Source organism: Ranitomeya variabilis, chromosome 1 (assembly GCF_051348905.1).
Source record: "Ranitomeya variabilis isolate aRanVar5 chromosome 1, aRanVar5.hap1, whole genome shotgun sequence".
NCBI classification, from domain to species: domain Eukaryota; kingdom Metazoa; phylum Chordata; class Amphibia; order Anura; family Dendrobatidae; genus Ranitomeya; species Ranitomeya variabilis.
Window position 1 is genome coordinate 1,012,775,293 of NC_135232.1, and position 19,535 is coordinate 1,012,794,827.

At 46.9% G+C, this 19,535-nt stretch overlaps 1 protein-coding gene across 3 annotated transcripts in view; it reads right to left on the bottom strand.

The window, feature by feature from the left end:
* Positions 1-497: 497 nt before the first annotated feature.
* AGA (aspartylglucosaminidase) overlaps positions 498-19,535 on the bottom strand; it is a 52,234-nt gene continuing 33,196 nt past the window's right edge. For 2 of the 3 annotated variants that reach the window (XM_077279544.1, XM_077279542.1), the window contains one exon: positions 498-706. In XM_077279544.1, the coding sequence (XP_077135659.1) occupies positions 606-706 (101 nt within the window). In that variant the 3' untranslated portion in view covers positions 498-605. Of the gene's footprint in view, positions 707-8,453; positions 8,483-19,535 lie in introns of those variants that run through there. The other variant, XM_077279543.1, reaches the window with a different exon arrangement.

Sequence of the window (19,535 nt, forward strand, 5' to 3'; positions counted from 1 at the left end):
GGAGTGCTCTGCTGACCGGGGCTTCAGGAAAATGGCCGCGCATGCGCAGATAGAGATCGCGGCGGCCATTTTTCTGAAGCCCAGATGCGGACAGGTAAATTCTGCGCCGCCGGCGACCCGCCCCCCGTATTGTGCCGCCCCCCCGCATTGTGCCGCCCGGGGCGGCCCGCCCCCCCCTTCCTACGCCACTGCCAGTGGTAATCATTTTGAAAATTTCTATCTGCCAGCGTTCCGGTAATTGAAAATGGCATTTTCAATTACCGGAACGCTGGCAGATAGAAATTTTAGTAAACGGCTGCCCCGTACCGGCTGAATCCCACCCCTGCCTCAGAGCCTCTGGGATTGTTGCCCAGTAATGTGTAATTTTTTCCACTAGGCCTCAAGTGTGCACAAGAACACTACATACAATATGGTGATTTCAATTATCTGGTGTAGTCCATTAGTATTCTCAAATGCTGCATTATGATGCAGTTATATGCTGAAAGAAGAAAGTAATATTGGCTGCTGAATGAAAGGAATTTTATTAGTGGTCTGTTCCAAAACACATATACAGTACATGGAGAGTGAAATTGTACAACAGCATTACTGTGAACAGTCTCTTTCAACTACAGACAGTCCACCATCTCTTCCAGAGGCTGAGAGCAACCCGGTTTATATACAGAGTAGTGAAATTCAGTGAATCCTGGAGCTTTACTGCAGGCAGCACCTATAAAAAGAAAAAAAGAAAGTGTGGATCTATTCAATTTAAGAATCTGGATCTTTAAAAATAGCATGACAACTACACAACTTGTGGACCTATCCTACGAAATGACCTCACAACTTAAAACATGATGAATACCATTAAAATACAACTGAAAAAACTTCCTACCACTTTATGCAGTATCTTAATGATTAAAGAGTAACGAGCTTCTCTGAGTCTAATCTCGCATACACAAATCTGTGGGAAGTAAAAGATCAAAGTATGAAGTAAGCAGTCTAAGCTAATAAGTCTTATTGATCGGTAAATTGTACTTTCTGCTAAACTAAACCCTACTAATGAGACACCCTGCACAATGACTGATCTCTGATTGCTTTGAAGTTTCTGGCCTTTCTATATATTTATGCAAAACAAAGCTAGATCTAAACGCCACGCTCCATCATTACATCAGGCAATTTGTAGTGGGGATTGCGGAAGATTTGAAGGAAACTTGTTCAGCAGAGCTCTTCAGTGGACGGGACTGGAATTCAACTTCTATCAGAGGATGAATATAGCAGTCATCAGTTAGTGTATCTGTTGGCACATATATGCTGCCCAATCTGCGGGTACCATTAAAATTCTAGATGCCAAGGGCGCTGATCTATACCTTTCAGTTACCAATACAGAATAATCATTCATGTATTAACTACTGTGAAAAATATAGGGGGGGGGGGGATTTACTGGCAGCTTACTACAGTCCTCCTTCAGTATGTGTAGCTGTAACAGAACACCCGGCTCAGCAGGTAGTCCAGCGTTCTCTGCTTCAAAGTGAACACTCACCCCCCCACTACCCTAGCTAGTATCCACAAGGGGTCATCTTGTGTAAATGATCAATTCAGTTGGAAATTTCCTAAACAGATTTAATGAGAATATGGAATCATCATACATCCTAGCTGTACACCGGTTACATTTTCGAGATCTCTGGAACGGGCCCAGCACCTTCTCTGTCCAGATGGACCCATTCTAGCACCCCAGGCAGCAGAACGGCTAGTAAAAGTGAGGTAGGGAAGCCGTATTTGGTCTACAAGCATAATGAGGGCCCGGATGGATCCCATAGTGCCACAACCGCTGCCCTATGACCTTCCGTTAGGAAGTTATGATCCTCCATGGGTTTTGGGAATTTTAGCTTCAAACACCCAAGAGAGGGGGATAAGACCCCTCCTGGGGGCAAAAAGGGTGTGACTAACTAAAGGAATAAATGCTTGTGCAAGGCCATGTGCTCTCTCTGTGTCATGCTTGCTGTTCACCTCTAAAAGAAGAGGCCACATGTAACATGCTTAAAGGAACTGAATCAGCTGGCAGCCCATGTCCTTATGCATCCCAGCATCAAGCTGGTAATTGACATGATACATCTCCTATAACTTTTGTATAGAGAAGGGTGGACCACTGGTCAGGTCCAGAGGGTTCGGCCAAACAGTTAAAAAAAAAATTAGGGTTTGGGTACCAGAACAGTACCGAACTCCATATCCTTGAATGAAGGGGGGTCCGAACATCCAGTGTTTGCATGAAAGCATTACTGCCGGTCAGACAGCGTGAGCCCACAGCTGTGATCGGAGGTATAAACTTTTCCTCTGGTCACTGGCGTCGGCTGATAAGATTACTGCTCCCATCAGCCTATGCCTGTTGGGAGTATTCATCAGCCAGCGACTGCGCTCTAAATAAATAATTTAAAAAACAAAAACAAAGGTTCCACTGTATTTTTGTTAATCAGCCAGGCAAATCTGACAGCTTGGAGCTGCAACCCTCAACATCACACATATGAACCCCACTTGCCACTGCTACAGGGCAAGTAAAAAGAGCTGGGCAAAGCAACAGAATTGGCACGTGATCCCTGTGATGGAATAGAGATGTCAGGCAGGGTGGCGAGGTGCGGATAGTCATCATTTCTTTGTAGGGCAGTCCTTTTAAACATGCTTCCTTTGCTTTCAGACACTGTTTGAGTCTCCTTAGCAGAAGCTGTATGAAGGCGATCTATGATTAGGGTGGACGAAATCAGAATTGAAGCCCAGTAAAAACTTTTAATTGAAACATCGAATTAGAAATCTGATGTCCATCAGCACAAAAACAAAATGTTATAGCTCTCAGAATAAAGCAATGCAAAAACAATCCTTTTTTCTATAAAATAGTTTTTGTGTAAAAGTGGCAAAACAAAAAAAAAATGATATGACTGTGGTATCGCTGAAAGCCAAAGAATCAAGCTGTGTATCACTTTTACCATATGGTGAATGGCATATATATAAAAAAAAAAAAAAAAAAAAAACGGAATAAAAGCGACGAAAAAAAATATTGTGACCGAAAATGGTACCAACAAAAATGTCCACTCGTCCTGCAAAAAACAAAGCCTCACATGACTGTCAGCAGAGAATTATAGTTCTCAAAATACGGCGTAAAAAAAAAAAGTTTAGTGGGTGATAGCAGCTAAACGAAAAAAATAAAGATAGAATCTGGTATCGCTGTAATTGCACCGGCCCGAAGAATACAGTCTCATCACTTATTCTGCACAGTGAACGACATAAAAACTAAAACCTGCTGTTGATCTATCTCAAAAAGATCACAGTAAGGCTCGGCTCACATTTGTCCTGCGCTCTACGCTGAGCAAGTACCACCGGGGTTTCTGTATATGTGAAATCTTTGAAATACATGGTTTAGACAGAACCCTGGGTGGAAGATTCCATATAGAGATGGGCGGACACCTGGATGTTCGGGTTCAGCCAAACAGTTACAAAAAGTTTGGGTTCGGTACCATAACAGTACCCAAACCTGATTCACTTGAATGGGGGGCCCGAACATCCAGTGTTTGCCACGCTGTCATGTGCATGACAGCGTGGCAAACACCGCTTCTGATTGGTGGTGAAATCATCCCCGCCTGTCAAAAGACAGCGTGAGTGCTCAGCTGTGATCGGAGGTATAAAGTTTACCTCCGGTCACTGGTGTCAGCTGATGGGACTACTGTTCACATCATGCGATGTCTGCTGCCGCTAATAACGAGAGCAGGGTGGCTGATCGGTGTATACAATAGCCAGTTCCTGTGCTGTAAATAAATAATTAAAAAAAAACAAAAAACGGTGTGGGTTCTATTGAATTTTTGATAACAGCCAGGCAAAACTCACAGATGAGGGCTGCAACCCTCAGCTGTCAGCCTCAACAAGGCTAGTTATCAAGAATAAAAGGGTCCCCATGCCGTATTTTTTAATCATTTAAATAAATAAAAACTGTGTGGGGTCCCCCCCATTTTTCACAACCAGCCTCGCTAAAGCAGAAAGCTGGGGGGCTGGTGTTGTCAGGCTGGTATGGGGCCATGGATATTGCCCCCCAGCCTAAAAATAGCAGCCTGCAGCTGCCCAGAAAAGGCACATATATTAGATGAGTTAATTCTGGTGCTTTGCCTGGCTCTTTCCACTTGCCCTGTAGCGGTGGCAAGTGGGAGTTAATATTTGTGGGGTTGATGTCACCTTTGTATTGTTCAGTGAAATCAAGCTCACGGCTTAGTAATGGAGAGACGTCTATAAAACCCCTATCCATTACTATTCCTATATTTGTATGGTAAATAAACACAGCCAGAATAAAGTCTTATTTGAAATAAAAAAGTAAAAGAGCGTTTTGTTTTATTTAAAAAACAAGAAACACAGTTATACTCACCTAACGCCTAATTCCAATGAATCCCTCGTCTCCTGTAATAAAACAAAAATAAGAAACAACAATATCCCTCACCTGTCAATTGTTCTGTCCCATGCCGTAATCGATGTCTGGGGGATAAACAGTTTTCAACCTGGACGGTGCCAAGTTTCGACCGTCCAGGCTGAGAACCATTGGTGACTTAACTGCTGAGAGCGCAGCCTCAGTGATCGGCGGTGACGTCATTGAGGTTACCTCTAGTCACTGAGGCTGCGTTCCCAGTCAGGCTGAACTGCAGTGACCTCAGTCAGATCTCCGCTAGCACCGTGAGAAAATGATGGGGCCATTTTCTCTCATCCTACAATATTTAACCAGTAGATGACAGCCCATCAGACACTCCATTAGGCCTTAACTCCAGGAATTTCTTTTTTTGTTCAACTCCTTAAAATTTCACTAGTCCACAATAGAATTGAGCAAAAAGATTCACTTTACCCTGGCCCAGCATCTACATTTGTAAACTGTGGCAGCTGGACCAGGGTCTTGCAAACTTCTCCGAGGAATTTCTTGTGACTACTAGACCTCACACAATGTCATTACTTGCACTGCGACATCATGGGAGCCCAATAATCACAAGAGGCACCCAGGATATTGGCATACAAGTGCTATCAGAGGAAATTCAGAGGACCTTTCTTCGGTTGCATATAATAACATGGACGCCAGACCTGCAAATCTTTTTGCTTAACTCTAGTCTAAATAAACATAACGGTAAAACATTTTCATACTGCACACTGAGAAGTAGGAACTGTGGATACAATATACTTTATAAAAGTTGTGTTTTAAGAACATACAATTAAAAAAAAAGTTAAATCCGTTTGTGCCCCCCCCTTCATATGCTAATTAATACACTGCTACCGGCTGGAAACTAAATACTTATTGAGCCATTGCAAGTGTCAGCTCGGTCTACATGGAGTGGTTCAGACTACCAGCCCCTCCTGCCAAAGCAAAGAATGAGTTGTCGGAATTAAATCACATGTCCTTATGACTAGTGCTGGGATCATAATGGCATCTTTTATCTGCATATGCAACCTATAGATAAAAAGAGCTACATAAATCTATTCAGCTCTGACATATCTAAGTGACAAGCTGAAGCATTATAGAACTTTTATGGTATAGTCATACGAAGCAGACTTGTCACAACCATCCACATTGATGTGAATGGTACGTGCACCAATCTGTGGGTCTCCATCTGATGATTTTTTTATTTTTAAGTCATTTTTTTGACTTGCGTTATTCTCTGAGGTTTTTCTGCACCAAATAACGGTAATCAAAATGCAGAACGGGTAGCGAATTAGGTGCAACTGAAGTAAGATGCACCAAAAAAAAATGCAAATTTCATGAATTTGTCTATATACATCTAGATAAGCAAACCAGTTGCAGACAAACAAAAATGTATATATACACGTTTTACATTATTCAAAAAGGCCCATTTTAAAAAATTACACAAAACTTATAAATATTAAGGCACAAATACTAAAGCCACTAATAAAAAACAAATTACTCCAGAAAACTGGAGAAATATCAATGATGAATTGGGGCCTATAACATAAAGCACTTTTTAAAAGGCACAGCACAGAGTTGCCCAAAAATGTTGAGACTTTTGGCGTTTCCCCACCAATTTTGTCCGAGTCCAACATGTGCCCTCAACGGTGTATTTGTGGCCAAAACAACCTCATTGAAAAATAAATTTTCAGTCAAGAAATTTCTGTGCATGTGAATATACCCTTACAGCTGAGACATCTGCTGCTCTACTACTACTGAGTGATCCTATTTAAAGAGAATGTGTCACCAGTTCAAAAGTGTCCGTTTTTGCTCATATTCCCACAACTCCCCAATGTTTTTTTTTTTTTTTTTTAAATCCAATATATGGTCCCAGAAATTGAGGTCTCTATTTTGTGAGAATTTTAATGGTCTTTACTGATGGAGCATTGTGTAAAGGGTAATTCTGTATAGCAGCTCCCCTATTACCATTTACTTTTACTTGTTCAACCCACAAAAAAAAAGTCAAAAGGACAGATGTAATCAGATGTAGTATCACTGACTGACTTTCACAGGAGAGTTGTAATGACAGGCACGGTGTTCTTCTTCAGTCCCCCGACTGTCATAATATCCCATAAGCGCTCTGCGATGCCATGGGAGCGTGGAATGCCGGTGTCAGATTGACAATGGAATTTAACAACTGCAGATGGAGCTCCACTCCACACATGGCTGTTAGAGGTACATGATGGAAGATTGAATCAGCTAGCGAGCCTGTGTCAATGGCAGGGACATAACATGATGCAAGTTTACGTCATATGTCCTGAAGGGGTTAAAGGGAACCTGTCAGGTCCAATAACGATACAAAGCTGCAGATATAGGTTTAATCTGCAGGTTAATAGTGTTACGAAGGTTTCTGGCTGCAGTACTGAAAGTGTGCCACCCGGGAGAACATTATTTCTCCTGGGAGCTGCGGCTTTCTGGTGAGCCAGTGTGGCTACTAACACCACTCAACACCGAGAACGGCAGCTCGAACAATGCCCCGGCACTGGTACACAGCTGGGTCAGTAATGCATCACTGCTGAGCGTGCTGCCGAGGCATGCTTACAGCCACCGCCCTCACTGATGACAGCCATGACCAATCTGTCTGGGCACACCACCATGACTGAATGATGGCAGCTCCCAGTAGAAAGGATCTCCATGTTCTCCTGGGTGCTGCACCTTTATACAAGCAGAGTGGCACCTTCATAACGCTAATAACTCACAAATGAACCCTATATCTGAAGGTTAATAGCGTTACCGGACAGGTTCCCTTTAAAATAATGTTCTGTGTGTAGTCAGGATAATTCTAATAACTTGACTTGGACTACTTCTCACAGAAATGCTAAATCATATAAGCCATGAGGTTGTAAGGCATTAAGCCTCATAATCCAAGACAACTCGCATTGAAGCAAGTGATGCTTCAGTGAAGATCTGCAGTGATTACCTTTATATCTGTCAAAATCCCAATATTTTTAATCTTATTTGAATAAAGGGAATATGTACTTTAGGACATCTGACTTGCAAACAACTGAAAACCATGCTGGAAATCCTGTGTTCCATACTTCATTGTTCTCTGCCCAATATATACAAAGGACTGTATCTAAAACATAATTTTATTTAATACTTTTATTTATACAGTCATAGCCGAAAGTGTTGACACCCTTGAAATTATTCTAGAAAATGAAGTATTTTTCCCAGAAAATTATTGCAATTACATGTTTTGTTCTACACGTTCATTTCCTTTCCAAAATTATGAGTAAACAACTCTGTTTCAAGCATGTGATGCTCGTTCAAACTCACCTGTGACAAGTATCAGGTGTGGGCAATATGAAAATCACACCTGAAGCCAGATAAAAAGAGAAGTTAACTCAATATTTGCATTGTTTGTCTGTGTGTGGCACACTAAGCATGGAGAACAGGAAGAGGAGAATAGATCTAAAGACCAAAATTGTTGAACAAAATCAACAATCTCAAGGTTACATGTCCATCTCCAGACATCTTGATGTTCCTTTGTCCACGGTGTGCAACATAATGAAGAAGTTTACAACCCATGTCACTGTAGCTTATCTCCCTGGACATAGACGGCAGAGTAAAATGGAAGAAAGGTTGCACCGCAGGACAGTCCGGATGGTGGATAAACAGCCAGAATCAAGTTCCAAAGAAATTCAAGCTAGTCTCCGGCAGACAAGTTCCCTGAAGTCCACCGCAGTGAAAAGAATGGGAAGTATGGGGACTCCGCCAACATTTTGTGAAAGCCCGGAACCCGCCACCGCCTAACATCCCCTCCCTCCCAGCCTGGGGCCAGCAGCATCGCCCCATTCCTATTGCCGCTGACAGCTTCCTGCAGCAGCAACCCTGCCTCCTGTGACCACGCTGCGTCGCAGCCAACCACCTTCCCCAGTAAACTTCATTCAGATAAGACACATCCTTATTTTCCTCTCAAATTTGGGGCCGGGGGAGGACTTACCTTCCGAAAAATACGGAACTTAATTTTGTGGACTAATTTCAATTGTGCCAATACTTTCGGCCATGATTTTTACAATTAAGCAGGGACATCTAAAGACAAAGATAACACAAAATAACATACAGTAGTTCAACAGTTACAGGAGTGACAGCCCCAATCACAAGCCTACAATCTATAAGGCATACACAATACTCATCATTCTGAAGACTGGGAAAGCTGAGTATATAATAAGTATAATCGCTCAGTTCTTGGGAATGGCAACAGAAAAATGCTGGCAATAAGCATTTTAATAATGCATTGGTCACACTCTAACCAATCACCTCAGTAAAGAACTGGCACTAAGAAACATTAGTTCATCAATTACCTTATACTCGTGTGCTGAAAATGCCCCCCTCGGCTTATACACTAGTCATTGTCCCAGAAGAGGGAGGGGGAGGGGGACAGGAGGTAGAAGCCAGCTGCTGCGGCTAAAGCCTGTCCTCGCTGCTAAAAAGAAATGAATATTCACTGCACTTGCAGTGAACATTCGTTTCTCTTATAGTGTGCGCACAGTGTCAGCAACAGTCAAAGCAGCTTCCGGGCTCTCATGTGTGCCTGCCCATTAAGGTTAAGGTAATGAATATTCACCTCTCTCCACTCCCATAGGCATAGAGAGAGGTGAATATTCATTACCTTAATGATCGGGAACACGTGATCACTCGACCGCAGGAGCTGCTTGCACCAGAACAAGATGCTGTGAGGACGCGCAGGGAAGTAGGATTTTTTTTTATGCTTTTCTCATGGGGGCAATGCATACAAGGATGGGAATAAGGAGCCATGCATACAAGGATGGGGATAAGGAGCGATGCAGACAAGGACAGGGAAAAGGAGCCAAATTCTTCTCCTCATTGGCCAATCTCTATGTCTGGTGGGAGAATTGTCTGTATGTAACCATCAACCTTTATCTTGATTATATAAAGTGGTATGGTCGTTACATAGATGATTTTCTCCTTATCTGACAGGGTGACAAAAGAAGGATTTTTGGTACTTACCGTAAAATCTCTTTCTTGGAGCCTTCATTGGGGGACACAGGACAACCATGGGGTGTATGCTGCTGCTGCTAGGAGGCTGACACTATGCCAAAAAGGAAAAAGGCGTAGCTCCTCCCCGGCAGTATACACCCACCGACAGGCACCAAGCACCTCAGTTAGTGCAAAAAGCAGTAGGAGAAGCGACAGAACTCATAACAGTAAAAGTACCAACTCAACTAGGGTCTCCAGGCCCCAAACAGTACCAGAACAAACCAGTAGGGAGGGTGCTGTGTCCCCCAATGAAGGCTCCAAGAAAGAGATTTTACATTAAGTACCAAAAATCCCTCTTTCTTTATCGCTTCATTGGGGGACACAGGACATCCATGGGACGTCCAAAAGCAGTCCCGGAAAAGGGTGGGTAGAAAGGAAAAGAGAAAAGGTCTCAGGTCGGCCGGTGTGCGACCGCCGCCTGCAGTACCTTCCTACCAAGACCTGCATCGGACGAGGCTTGGGTATGAACCCGATAGAACCTCGTAAACGTGTGCAAAGACGACCAGATTGCGGCCTTGCAAACTTGTAAGGCGGAGGCCTGGTGGCGAACAGCCCAAGAAGCTCCGACAGCTCTGGTGGAGTGAGCTTGCACCCCCGGGGGAGGACGTGCCTCATGAACACGGTACGATTCTGAAATTGCCGATCGAATCCAGCGCGAATAGCCGGATTACTTACGGTAATGCTCTTTTAATGAGTCCATGACAGCACCCACTGGAGAGATAGGGATCCGCCCCAAGGAACAGGAAACCTACAGAGACATAAAAGGGGGCGGTCCCCCTCTCCTCCTCAGTTTAATTTCAGAGTACCCGGAGGACCGCCAGTGTTAGTCAATCATCACAATGTATCATCAGAATATAAACTTCATAGAAGTAATTACATTGGCTTTTATTAGAGAGGGATGTGACTGGGTGCTGTCATGGACTCATTAAAAGAGCATTACCGTAAGTAATCCGGCTATTTACCCTTCGCCATGACAGCACCCACTGGAGAGATTTCCAGAGACCAACACCTAGGGGGGGACCACCGTGCTGAGGATAGTCCTGCCAAAGTGTAGGTCAGAGTCGGAAGACAGGTCGAGCCTGTAGTGATTATAGAAAGTGGAAGGAGCCAACCAAGTTGCAGCCTTACATATATCTTCGATTGGCACGTTCCCTTTTTCAGCCCAGGAAGAAGCCATGGCTCTGGTGGAGTGTGCTTTGATGCCCTCCGGAGGTTCTTCATTTTTCATGGAATAGGCCAACCGGATAGCGTCTCTTATCCACCTGGATAATGTTGCTCTTGTGACTCCATATCCTTTCTTTTTGCCCTGGAAGGATATGAACAGAGCCCTACTCTGCCTCCAACTACTAGTTTTCTCAATATATTGCAAAACTACTCTCCTGACGTCTAGAGTATGGAATTTTTGTTCTTCAGGAGTAGAGGGGTCTTTAAAGAAAGTAGGAAGATGTATCTCCTGTGACCTGTGGAACTTCCCTGCTACCTTAGGAAGGTATAGGGGGTCCGGTTTTAAGATTAGTCTGTCATGAAATGTGAGAAGGTAAGGTTGATCTATCGACAAGGCCTGAATGTCGCTGACTCTTCTAGCCGATGTTAAGGCTACTAAGAAGGCTGTTTTTAACGACAAGTGTTTTAAAGATGCTGTGTCTATAGGCTCAAACGGAGATTCTGTTAGAGAGTCTAAGACTAGGTTTAGATCCCACGGAGCTACTCTAGGTATGTGGATAGGAGTAACTCGTTCACAGGCCGTGATGAAGCGGGATACCCATTTATTACCAGCAATATTATGGCCATAGAGGGCACCCAGAGCGGACACCTGGACCTTTAGTGTGTTAACTGACAGACCTAACTCTTTCCCTTTCTGCAGAAATTCTAGTACAGATTTTATTGGGACTTCAGAGGGGTTTGAACTAGTATGGAACTGAAGAAACTTCTTCCATACTTTGGTGTAAATTTTTGTTGTAGATGGTTTCCTGCTAAGCAGGAGTGTATCAATTAGGCCCTTTGAAAACCCCCTGGAATTTAATATCTGCCTTTCAAATTCCAGGCCGTCAGGTGGAGGCTGTCCACCTGAGGGTGGAAGAAAGGTCCCTGGGAGAGAAGGTTTGGGATTGAGGGAAGGACCCAAGGATCCGTCACCGACATCGACCGCAGGCACGAGAACCATGGTCTCTTGGGCCAGAATGGCGCTATTAGTATTATCCTGGCCTGCTCTTCCCTGATTTTCCGTATTACTTGTGGAAGCAGAATTATCGGAGGGAAAGCATACGCCAGCTTGAATTGCCATGGTGTTTGAAGAGCATCTAGAATGTCCGGGTGATCTGCACGGGACCGAGATGCGAATTTGTGGACTTGTTTGTTTTGTTTTGTAGCGAACAGGTCTATTTGGGGTTTGCCCCATAACAATGTTATCTTGTGGAAAATGTAAGGATTGAGACACCATTCTCCTTGATGAAGAGTGTGTCGACTTAGGAAGTCCGCTTGTTGATTGTCCTCTCCTTTGATGTGGACTGCCGAGAGGGACAACAGATGCTTTTCGGCCAGGATTAAGGTACTGTTTGCGGAAGACATTAGAGCGTCTGATCTTGTGCCGCCTTGTTTGTTTAAATACGCCACTGTCGTAGTGTTGTCTGAACAGATTCGGACGTGGCTTCCTCGTAGCTGTGGGAGAAATTGACGCAGTGCATAGTTTACCGCATTTAATTCTTTTAGGTTTGATGAATATAAATCTTCATTCTTATCCCAGGTTCCCTGGCAGAATCTATCTCCCATGTGTGCGCCCCACCCGTGGGGACTAGCGTCCGTAGTTATCGTGTGGGATGGTGATATTACCCAAGGGACACCCCCCGCTAGGTTGTCTTTATTTAGCCACCATTCTAAGGAGGATAAGACTTTCTCGGATAAAGTTATTTTCGATTCAAGGTGCCCCAGAAATTTTCTCTGTTCCCGAAGTATCTGATGTTGTAATGTTCGGGTATGAAGTTGTGCCCACTGAACGGCTGGAGTACAGGAGGAGAGGGATCCTAGCAAGGACATTCCTGCTCTCAGGGACATTTGAGGTTTGTGAATGGCCGCCACAACTTTACCCTCTATAAGAGATATTTTTTCTTGGGGAAGTAGACATTTTTGCTTTATGGAATCTAGACTAAATCCCAAAAATGTCTGAAGGGAAAGTGGGGTGAGTCTGGATTTTTTATAGTTGACGATCCAGCCCAGGCTTTCTAAGGACGAGACAGTGTCAGCTAATCGTTCCGCACACTGAAGGGATGAATTTCCTACAACTAAAAAATCATCTAAGTAGGGAATGATTAATGTGTCTCTCTGGCGAAGGTAGGCCATTACTTCTAACATTACCTTCGTGAAGATCCTGGGTGCCGTGGAGAGACCGAAGGGCATGGCTGTATACTGGAAATGATGAATCTCCCCCTCAAGAGTTACTGCCACTCTTAAGTATTTTTGATACCTACTATGGATAGGGAGATGGTAGTAGGCATCTTTTAAATCGATGCCGCCCATTCTACAATTTGGAAAAAGGAGCTTAATGGCCGATCTAATAGACTCCATTTTAAACGTATAATTTTTAATAAACGTATTGAGTTTTTTAAGATTTATAATTGTTCGAAATGAACCATCGGGTTTAGGGATTAAAAATAACGGAGAGTAGAACCCTTTACCCTCTTGTCCCTTTGGCACCCTAACTAAAACATTTTTAACTATAAGACTTCTAATTTCTAGCTCAAGGGCCTTCTGTTGCACTGGTGAGGAAAGGGCTGTTAAAATAAAGGAATCATGGGGAATTTGGAGGAATTCTATTTTCATTCCTTCCTTAATAATATTTAGCACCCAGGAACTTGACGTGATTTTTCGCCATTGGGGAAAGAAAAATTTTAACCTGCCCCCTACTGGGGTGTCTGGTGTTTCAGAATTTGTTGTCTCTACGGAAGGGGGGGCCTTTGAACATAGTGCCACCCTGTTTTCCCTCTCTTGTGGCCCATCGTGACGATCTTTCATTTTGTGTTCTTTTCCCGAACGGCCTCTTCCTAAAGGTCTTCCTATAGAAAGGAATTGAGGGGTCAGGGAAGGCTTTTTTCCTCTCTTTTGCTTTTTTGAGGATCTAGTCTAATGCTTTCCCAAACAAAAACTCACCCTCACACGGAATAGCGCAGATCTTAGCCTTTGACTGCGTATCCCCCTTCCAGCTCTTCATCCATAACGCACGTCTGGCATTATTAATTAGACCGGCTAACCTTGCTGCAAGGCGAAGAGAGTCAGCTGAAGCATCGGCCATGAATGCTGCTGCACCTCTAATTAGTGGTATCGCATCCCGCAATTTTTGTCTGGAGACCCCCTGTTCGATTTGTTGATCCAGCTGATCAATCCACACAAGCATGGATCTAGCTGTGCACGTGCTGGCAATTGATGGCTTAAATATGCCCGTGGAAGCCTCCCATGATCGTTTCAGTGACGATTCTGCCTTCCGATCTAGAGGATCAGAAAGTAGGCCCGCATCCTCGACTGGTAGGGCTGACTGTTTTGAGGTGGAGGCGACTGCAGCGTCCACCTTAGGGATTTTAGTCCATGAAATTAACTCCTCATCATTAAAGGGGTACTTCCTTTTGGAGGCTGACGGGAGAAAACCTCTCTGGTCCTGTTTCTCCCACTCCCTCTTTATCAGAGCCTTAACCGCCGGAATTACTGGGAATGCTCTTCTCTTCCTCTCCGCCAACCCTGCAAACATGATGTCTTGTGCAGTTTGGTCGTCTTTTGTATCCTCACAACCTATAGTATTCCTGATGGACTTTACTAGGTTGTCCACCCCATCAAGAGGAAAACAAGCTCGACCCTCAATGTCGGAATGTGTTGAGGAAGAGGATGACGCCTGCGAGGAGTCTGAGTGGATAACGCCTTCCTCCTCGGACTCAGAGCTGGATATAGCCTTTTCTTTCCCGGATTTTTTAGGGGGGGTACTGGCTTGTGAGATGGCCTGTAACTCCTCTCTAATTATGGCCCGTATATCTGTGACCGACATAGATGGACTCTGCATTGTTTCCGCCATACACTGATTGCAGAGTTTTTTGGGGTGGGAATCTGGGAGAGGCTCGTCACATAACGCACATTGCTTGTGCTTAGATTTCTGTCTCTTTTTGGCCTGGGAGAAGAAGACATTTGTGGAAAAGGGTGTCAGCTTTATAGGCAGAGGGGAAATCACACTCACCCAGTGAAGCTGTACGGTACCGAAATAGGAGGCTGCGACTTTCTGGATCTTGAATCCTTGGTCTCACTCCTGTGGCTGGCATCTGAGGACCTTCTGCTGGCTGGCTCACCTGCTGGGTCCACAGTCTTGCCTGGGGACGACATGTTGCATCGCCTGTGCGTTTGCAACTTCCCCCTTTTTATAGGCCAAGATCCGGTCTCAATCAATTTTTTTTTTTTTTCTTTCCCCACAGCGGTGTACTGCGCATGCGCGAAACCGCGCTTTCCCTCACCGCTGTGTGGGTGACCCGGAAGTGCTCACCGGCCCCGGGGCAGTATGGGGATGTTTTCCCCACCACCACGCACGCGCGGCCGCCATCTTTGTCCGGCCTGCGCTATGGAGCGGTGTGCCGGCTGCCGCTGCAGCTGTGCCTCAGAACTCGGACCTCATACCTGGCGGTCCGCGTTTGGAGCTCCTTTTAGGGCCGCACATCTGCCGCAATGCCTGTGGAATCGAGCAGCCTCCCGGACCATGCGTTCCATATGCCGGCCAGACGAGGGGGGAGCCGTCTAGCGGAATCTCCCCCGACGCTGCTTCTGGACTGCATCCCCTGCCGTTCTCGCGGACACCGCACAGGCGGATGCGTGTAGCCCTGGTATGCCTGTAGTTCGAAGAATCCAGAGATCCTGTCCCCTGGGAACAGGAAACCTAAACTGAGGAGGAGAGGGGGACCGCCCCCTTTTATGTCTCTGTAGGTTTCCTGTTCCTTGGGGCGGATCCCTATCTCTCCAGTGGGTGCTGTCATGGCGAAGGGTAAAATGGTAGATTTAGACGCTTGAAAGCCCTTCCTTCAGAAACGACAAGGAGAGAATCGGATTGACGGAAGGGAGCGGTTCTAGAAAGATAGACCCGAATGGCCCTGACCACGTCAAGCTTGTGAAGAGACTTCTCCAAAGGATGAGCCGGAGAAGGGCAAAATGATGGAAGGACAATGTCTTCGTTGATGTGGAAAGCCGAGACCACCTTGGGAAGGAATTCAGGAACCGGTCGAAGAACGACCTTATCCTGATGAAGAATCAGGAAAGGGGAACGACATGACAGGGCTGCCAACTCGGAGACCCTCCTGATGGATGTAATGGCAATGAGGAAGGCGACCTTCCAAGAGAGAAGGGAAAAGGGCACGTCATGAAGAGGCTCAAAGGGAGCAGCCTGAAGAGCGCCAAGGACCAGGTTAAGGTTCCAAGGGAGGACGGAAAGGAGGGGCGATATGTGCAACTCCCTGTAGAAAAGTCCGAACCTGGTGAATGGAGGAAAGGTCACTCTGGAAGAGAATCGACAGAGCGGACACTTGTCCCTTGAGTGTGCTGAGGGATAAGCCCGAATCGAGACCAGACTGGAGGAAACCGAGAAGATCCGGAAGAGAAAAGGACATTGGAAAAACTTCATTGGTTTCGCACCAACGAAAGAACGCTTTCCAGTACCTATGGTAGATATGGGAAGACGCCGGTTTTCTGGCTTTGATCATGGTCTGTATGACCTGGGAAGAGAGACCAGAGTTTTTCAAGACTGCGGCCTCAACGGCCATGCCATTAAACTCAGCGACTGAACTCTGGTGGTAGAGAGGTCCCTGCGAGTGGAGATCTGGCCGATCCGGGAGTCTCCAAGGAGTGTACGCGAGCATGTTTACGAGCTCGGAGTACTACGGCCGCCTTGGCCAGTCCGGCGCTATCAGTATGACTGGAATCCCTTCCAACTTGATCTTCTTTACCACCCTTGGAATCAAGAGGAGGGGTGGGAACAGGTAGGGAAACAAACTGGGACCATGGAATTACCAGGGCGTCGTGGCCGACGGCAAGAGGATCCCGGGACCTGGCGACAAACTGAGGGACCTTGTGGTTCATCCGGGACGCCATAAGATCGACGTCTGGCGTACCCCAGAGGAGGCAAATTTGATTGAAGACTGCGGGGTGGAGAGACCACTCGCCCGCTGCTAGGCCCTGGCGACTGAGAAAGTCGGCTGCCCAGTTTTCGACCCCGGGGATATGAACGGCTGATATGGCCGGAACGTGGCGTTCCGCCCACTGAAGAATCTTTGCCACTTCTGCCATTACTTGGCCGCTGCGAGTCCCGCCCTGGTGGTTTAAGTACGCCACGGCCGTGGCGTTGTCCGACTGGATGCGGACGGGAAGATTCAACAGAAGAGACTGCCAGCGGATTAACGCAAGGAAGATTGCCCTGATCTCCAGAAGGTTGATGGGAAGGAGAGCTTCCTGGGTGGTCCAACGGCCCTGAGCCGTGTGTTGTCAGAAGACTGCTCCCCACCCGGGAAGGCTGGCATCGGTGGTGATGACCTGCCACTGAAGGGGAAGAAATGATCTTCCTCTCAGGAGAGAGGAGGACAACGTCCACCAGGTTAGGGACTGAAGGACCTGGAGAGGAAGGTGGACGGGATGGTCCAGGGAGTCCAAGGACCTGTTCCAGGTGGATAGGAGGAATAGTTGGAGGGGGCGGGTGTGGAACTGGGCAAAAGGAACAGCCTCCATGGAGGCCACCATCTTTCCCAGGACTCGCATGCAGAAACGAAGTGACTGAGGGGCTGGGCGTTTGAGAAGGCGGACCGCCTTGAGGAGTACTGAGAACTTGTCCTCTGGGAGGAAGATCCGAGCTAAGTTCGTGTCGAACACCATGCCCAGGAAGGACAGTCGTTGGGATGGAATCAGAGAGGACTTGGTCCGGTTGATAATCCAGCCGAGATGGGTCAGGGTGTCCAGGGAGACCTGGAGACTGGGCACAGTCTAGACAAGAGGACCCCTTGATCAACAGATCGTCCAGGTAGGGGATAACGAGGATCCCCCTGGAACGAAGGAGGGCAATGACCGCCGCCATGATTTAGGTGAAGACCCTGGGGGCAGACGCTAAACCGAAGGGGAGAGCCGTGAACTGGTAGTGATTGTCCCCGATAGCAAACCGAAGGAATCTCTGATGCCGTACGCAGATGGGGACATGAGGTATGCATCTTGGATGTCGATCGAGCAGAGGAACTCCCCGGGTTCCATGGCGGCGATCACTGACCGCAGGGATTCCATTCTGAAGTGGCGAGGTCGGACGTGGCGGTTCAGAAGCTTCAAATCCAGGATAGGACGAAGAGACCCGTCCTTTGGGACTACAAAAAGGTTCGAGTAGAACCTGCAAAAATGGTCTTCGGAAGGAACGGGAATTACGACTCCGGCGTAATGGGAAGCAAGGCGGGTTAAATGGGATGGTTGCTTTGGGGGGTGAGAGAGAAAGAAGCGATTTTCCGGGAGGGTAGAAAATTCAATCTTGTACCCGGAGGTGATAATCTCTCTGACCCAGGCGTCGCTGATCACTGACAGCCAGGTGTCTTTGAAGAGAAGAATCCTGCCTCCCACCCTGGAAAGACTCCCAGGTGGGGGCGACCCGTCACTTGGAACGGTATCTGTTGGAACGAGGTCCAGAAAACCTGGGAGGTGGAGCCCTGGATCTCCACATGGAAGCTGGCTTGTAAGAGGGTTTTCTACGTTCACCTGTGGTAGCGGGTCGCTCTTGTTGAGAAGAGGAATCTGAGGCTGCAAACAGACGAAAGGGGCGAAATGTTCGAGGAGCCTTTGGGTTAAAGAAGCGTTTTGGCTTGGACTGGGGGAGAGAGGTACTCTTGCCCCCAGTTGCGTCTGAGATAATTTGATCCACACGAGCGCCAAAAAGCCTGGAACCTTGAAACGCCAAGTTGGTGAGAGACTTTTTGGAAGTAGCATCTGCATTCCATGCTTTGAGCCAAAGAATGCGGCGCATAGCGACAATGTTGCGGCTTGCCCTGGCTGAACAGGCTGCTGCATCTAAGGAGGCAGTGAGAAGGTATTTCCCTGCGTGGTTCATCTGGTCTGCGAGGTCAGCCAGCTCGGTAGGGGAGGCCGAAGCCAAAATGCCTCGGCGGAGAATCTTGGCCCAGGCAGATATGGCCTTAGCCACCCATGTGGAAGCAAAGCTGGGGCAGAGGGAAGCACCCGTTGCCTCAAAAGCTGATTTGGCCAGCGCTTCAATTTGTCCGATGCGTCCTTAAGCGACGCGCCGTCCGGTAAGGAGAGAACAGTCTTGGAGGAAAGACGGGAGATCGGTGGATCGACCTTGGGAGATTCAGCCCACTTGGAGAGAAGATCGGCGCTAAAGGGATAGAGCACGTCCAGATGTTTTCTACCCGAAAAACGTTTTTCAGGATGTTCCCAGTGTTTAGACAGGGTAGACTCAAACTCCTCATGGGTAGGAAAGGAGCGAGAGGGACGCTTCACCCGCTTAAAGGAGACAGAGGAATCCTGGGGGGAAACCTCGTCTTGTTTTAGTTTGAGGGTTAGCGATATAGCCGAAATAAGACTATCTACGACAGCCTGCATGCTAGAAGCCTGGTCTGAATCGGAGTCAGAACCGGACTGGGAATCCACATCAGACCCAATGTCCTCCTCCGAAGAGGGGAATTGGGAGGAGGAGAGCAGCTTGAGCGCTGCGGAGGGACCTGGAGAACCAGACGAAGAGCCAGACAGAGACCTCTTTCTAGAGTGGCTGGCTGATTTGTCTCCCTGTGGTTCAGGGTCAGGTGCGTCCGACTCGCCATGGAAGACAGTCGGAGCGCTGGTGGCTGAAGGCTGTGGAAGACGTTCAAGCGCCTGGACCAGGGACTGAGATACCTTAGTCAAATTGGAGACCGACTGCGAGATAGCAACGGCCCACTCAGGGGGAGGGAGAGCGCCTCCATCCCGAGATTCGGAAGCTTCCTGTAGGGCAGACATGGCAGCAGGACTGCAGGTCTGGCAGAGAGGCGACGATTGGCCTACAGACCACTTTATCTTACAACGAGCACAGGCGTAGTGAGTTATGGTAGGT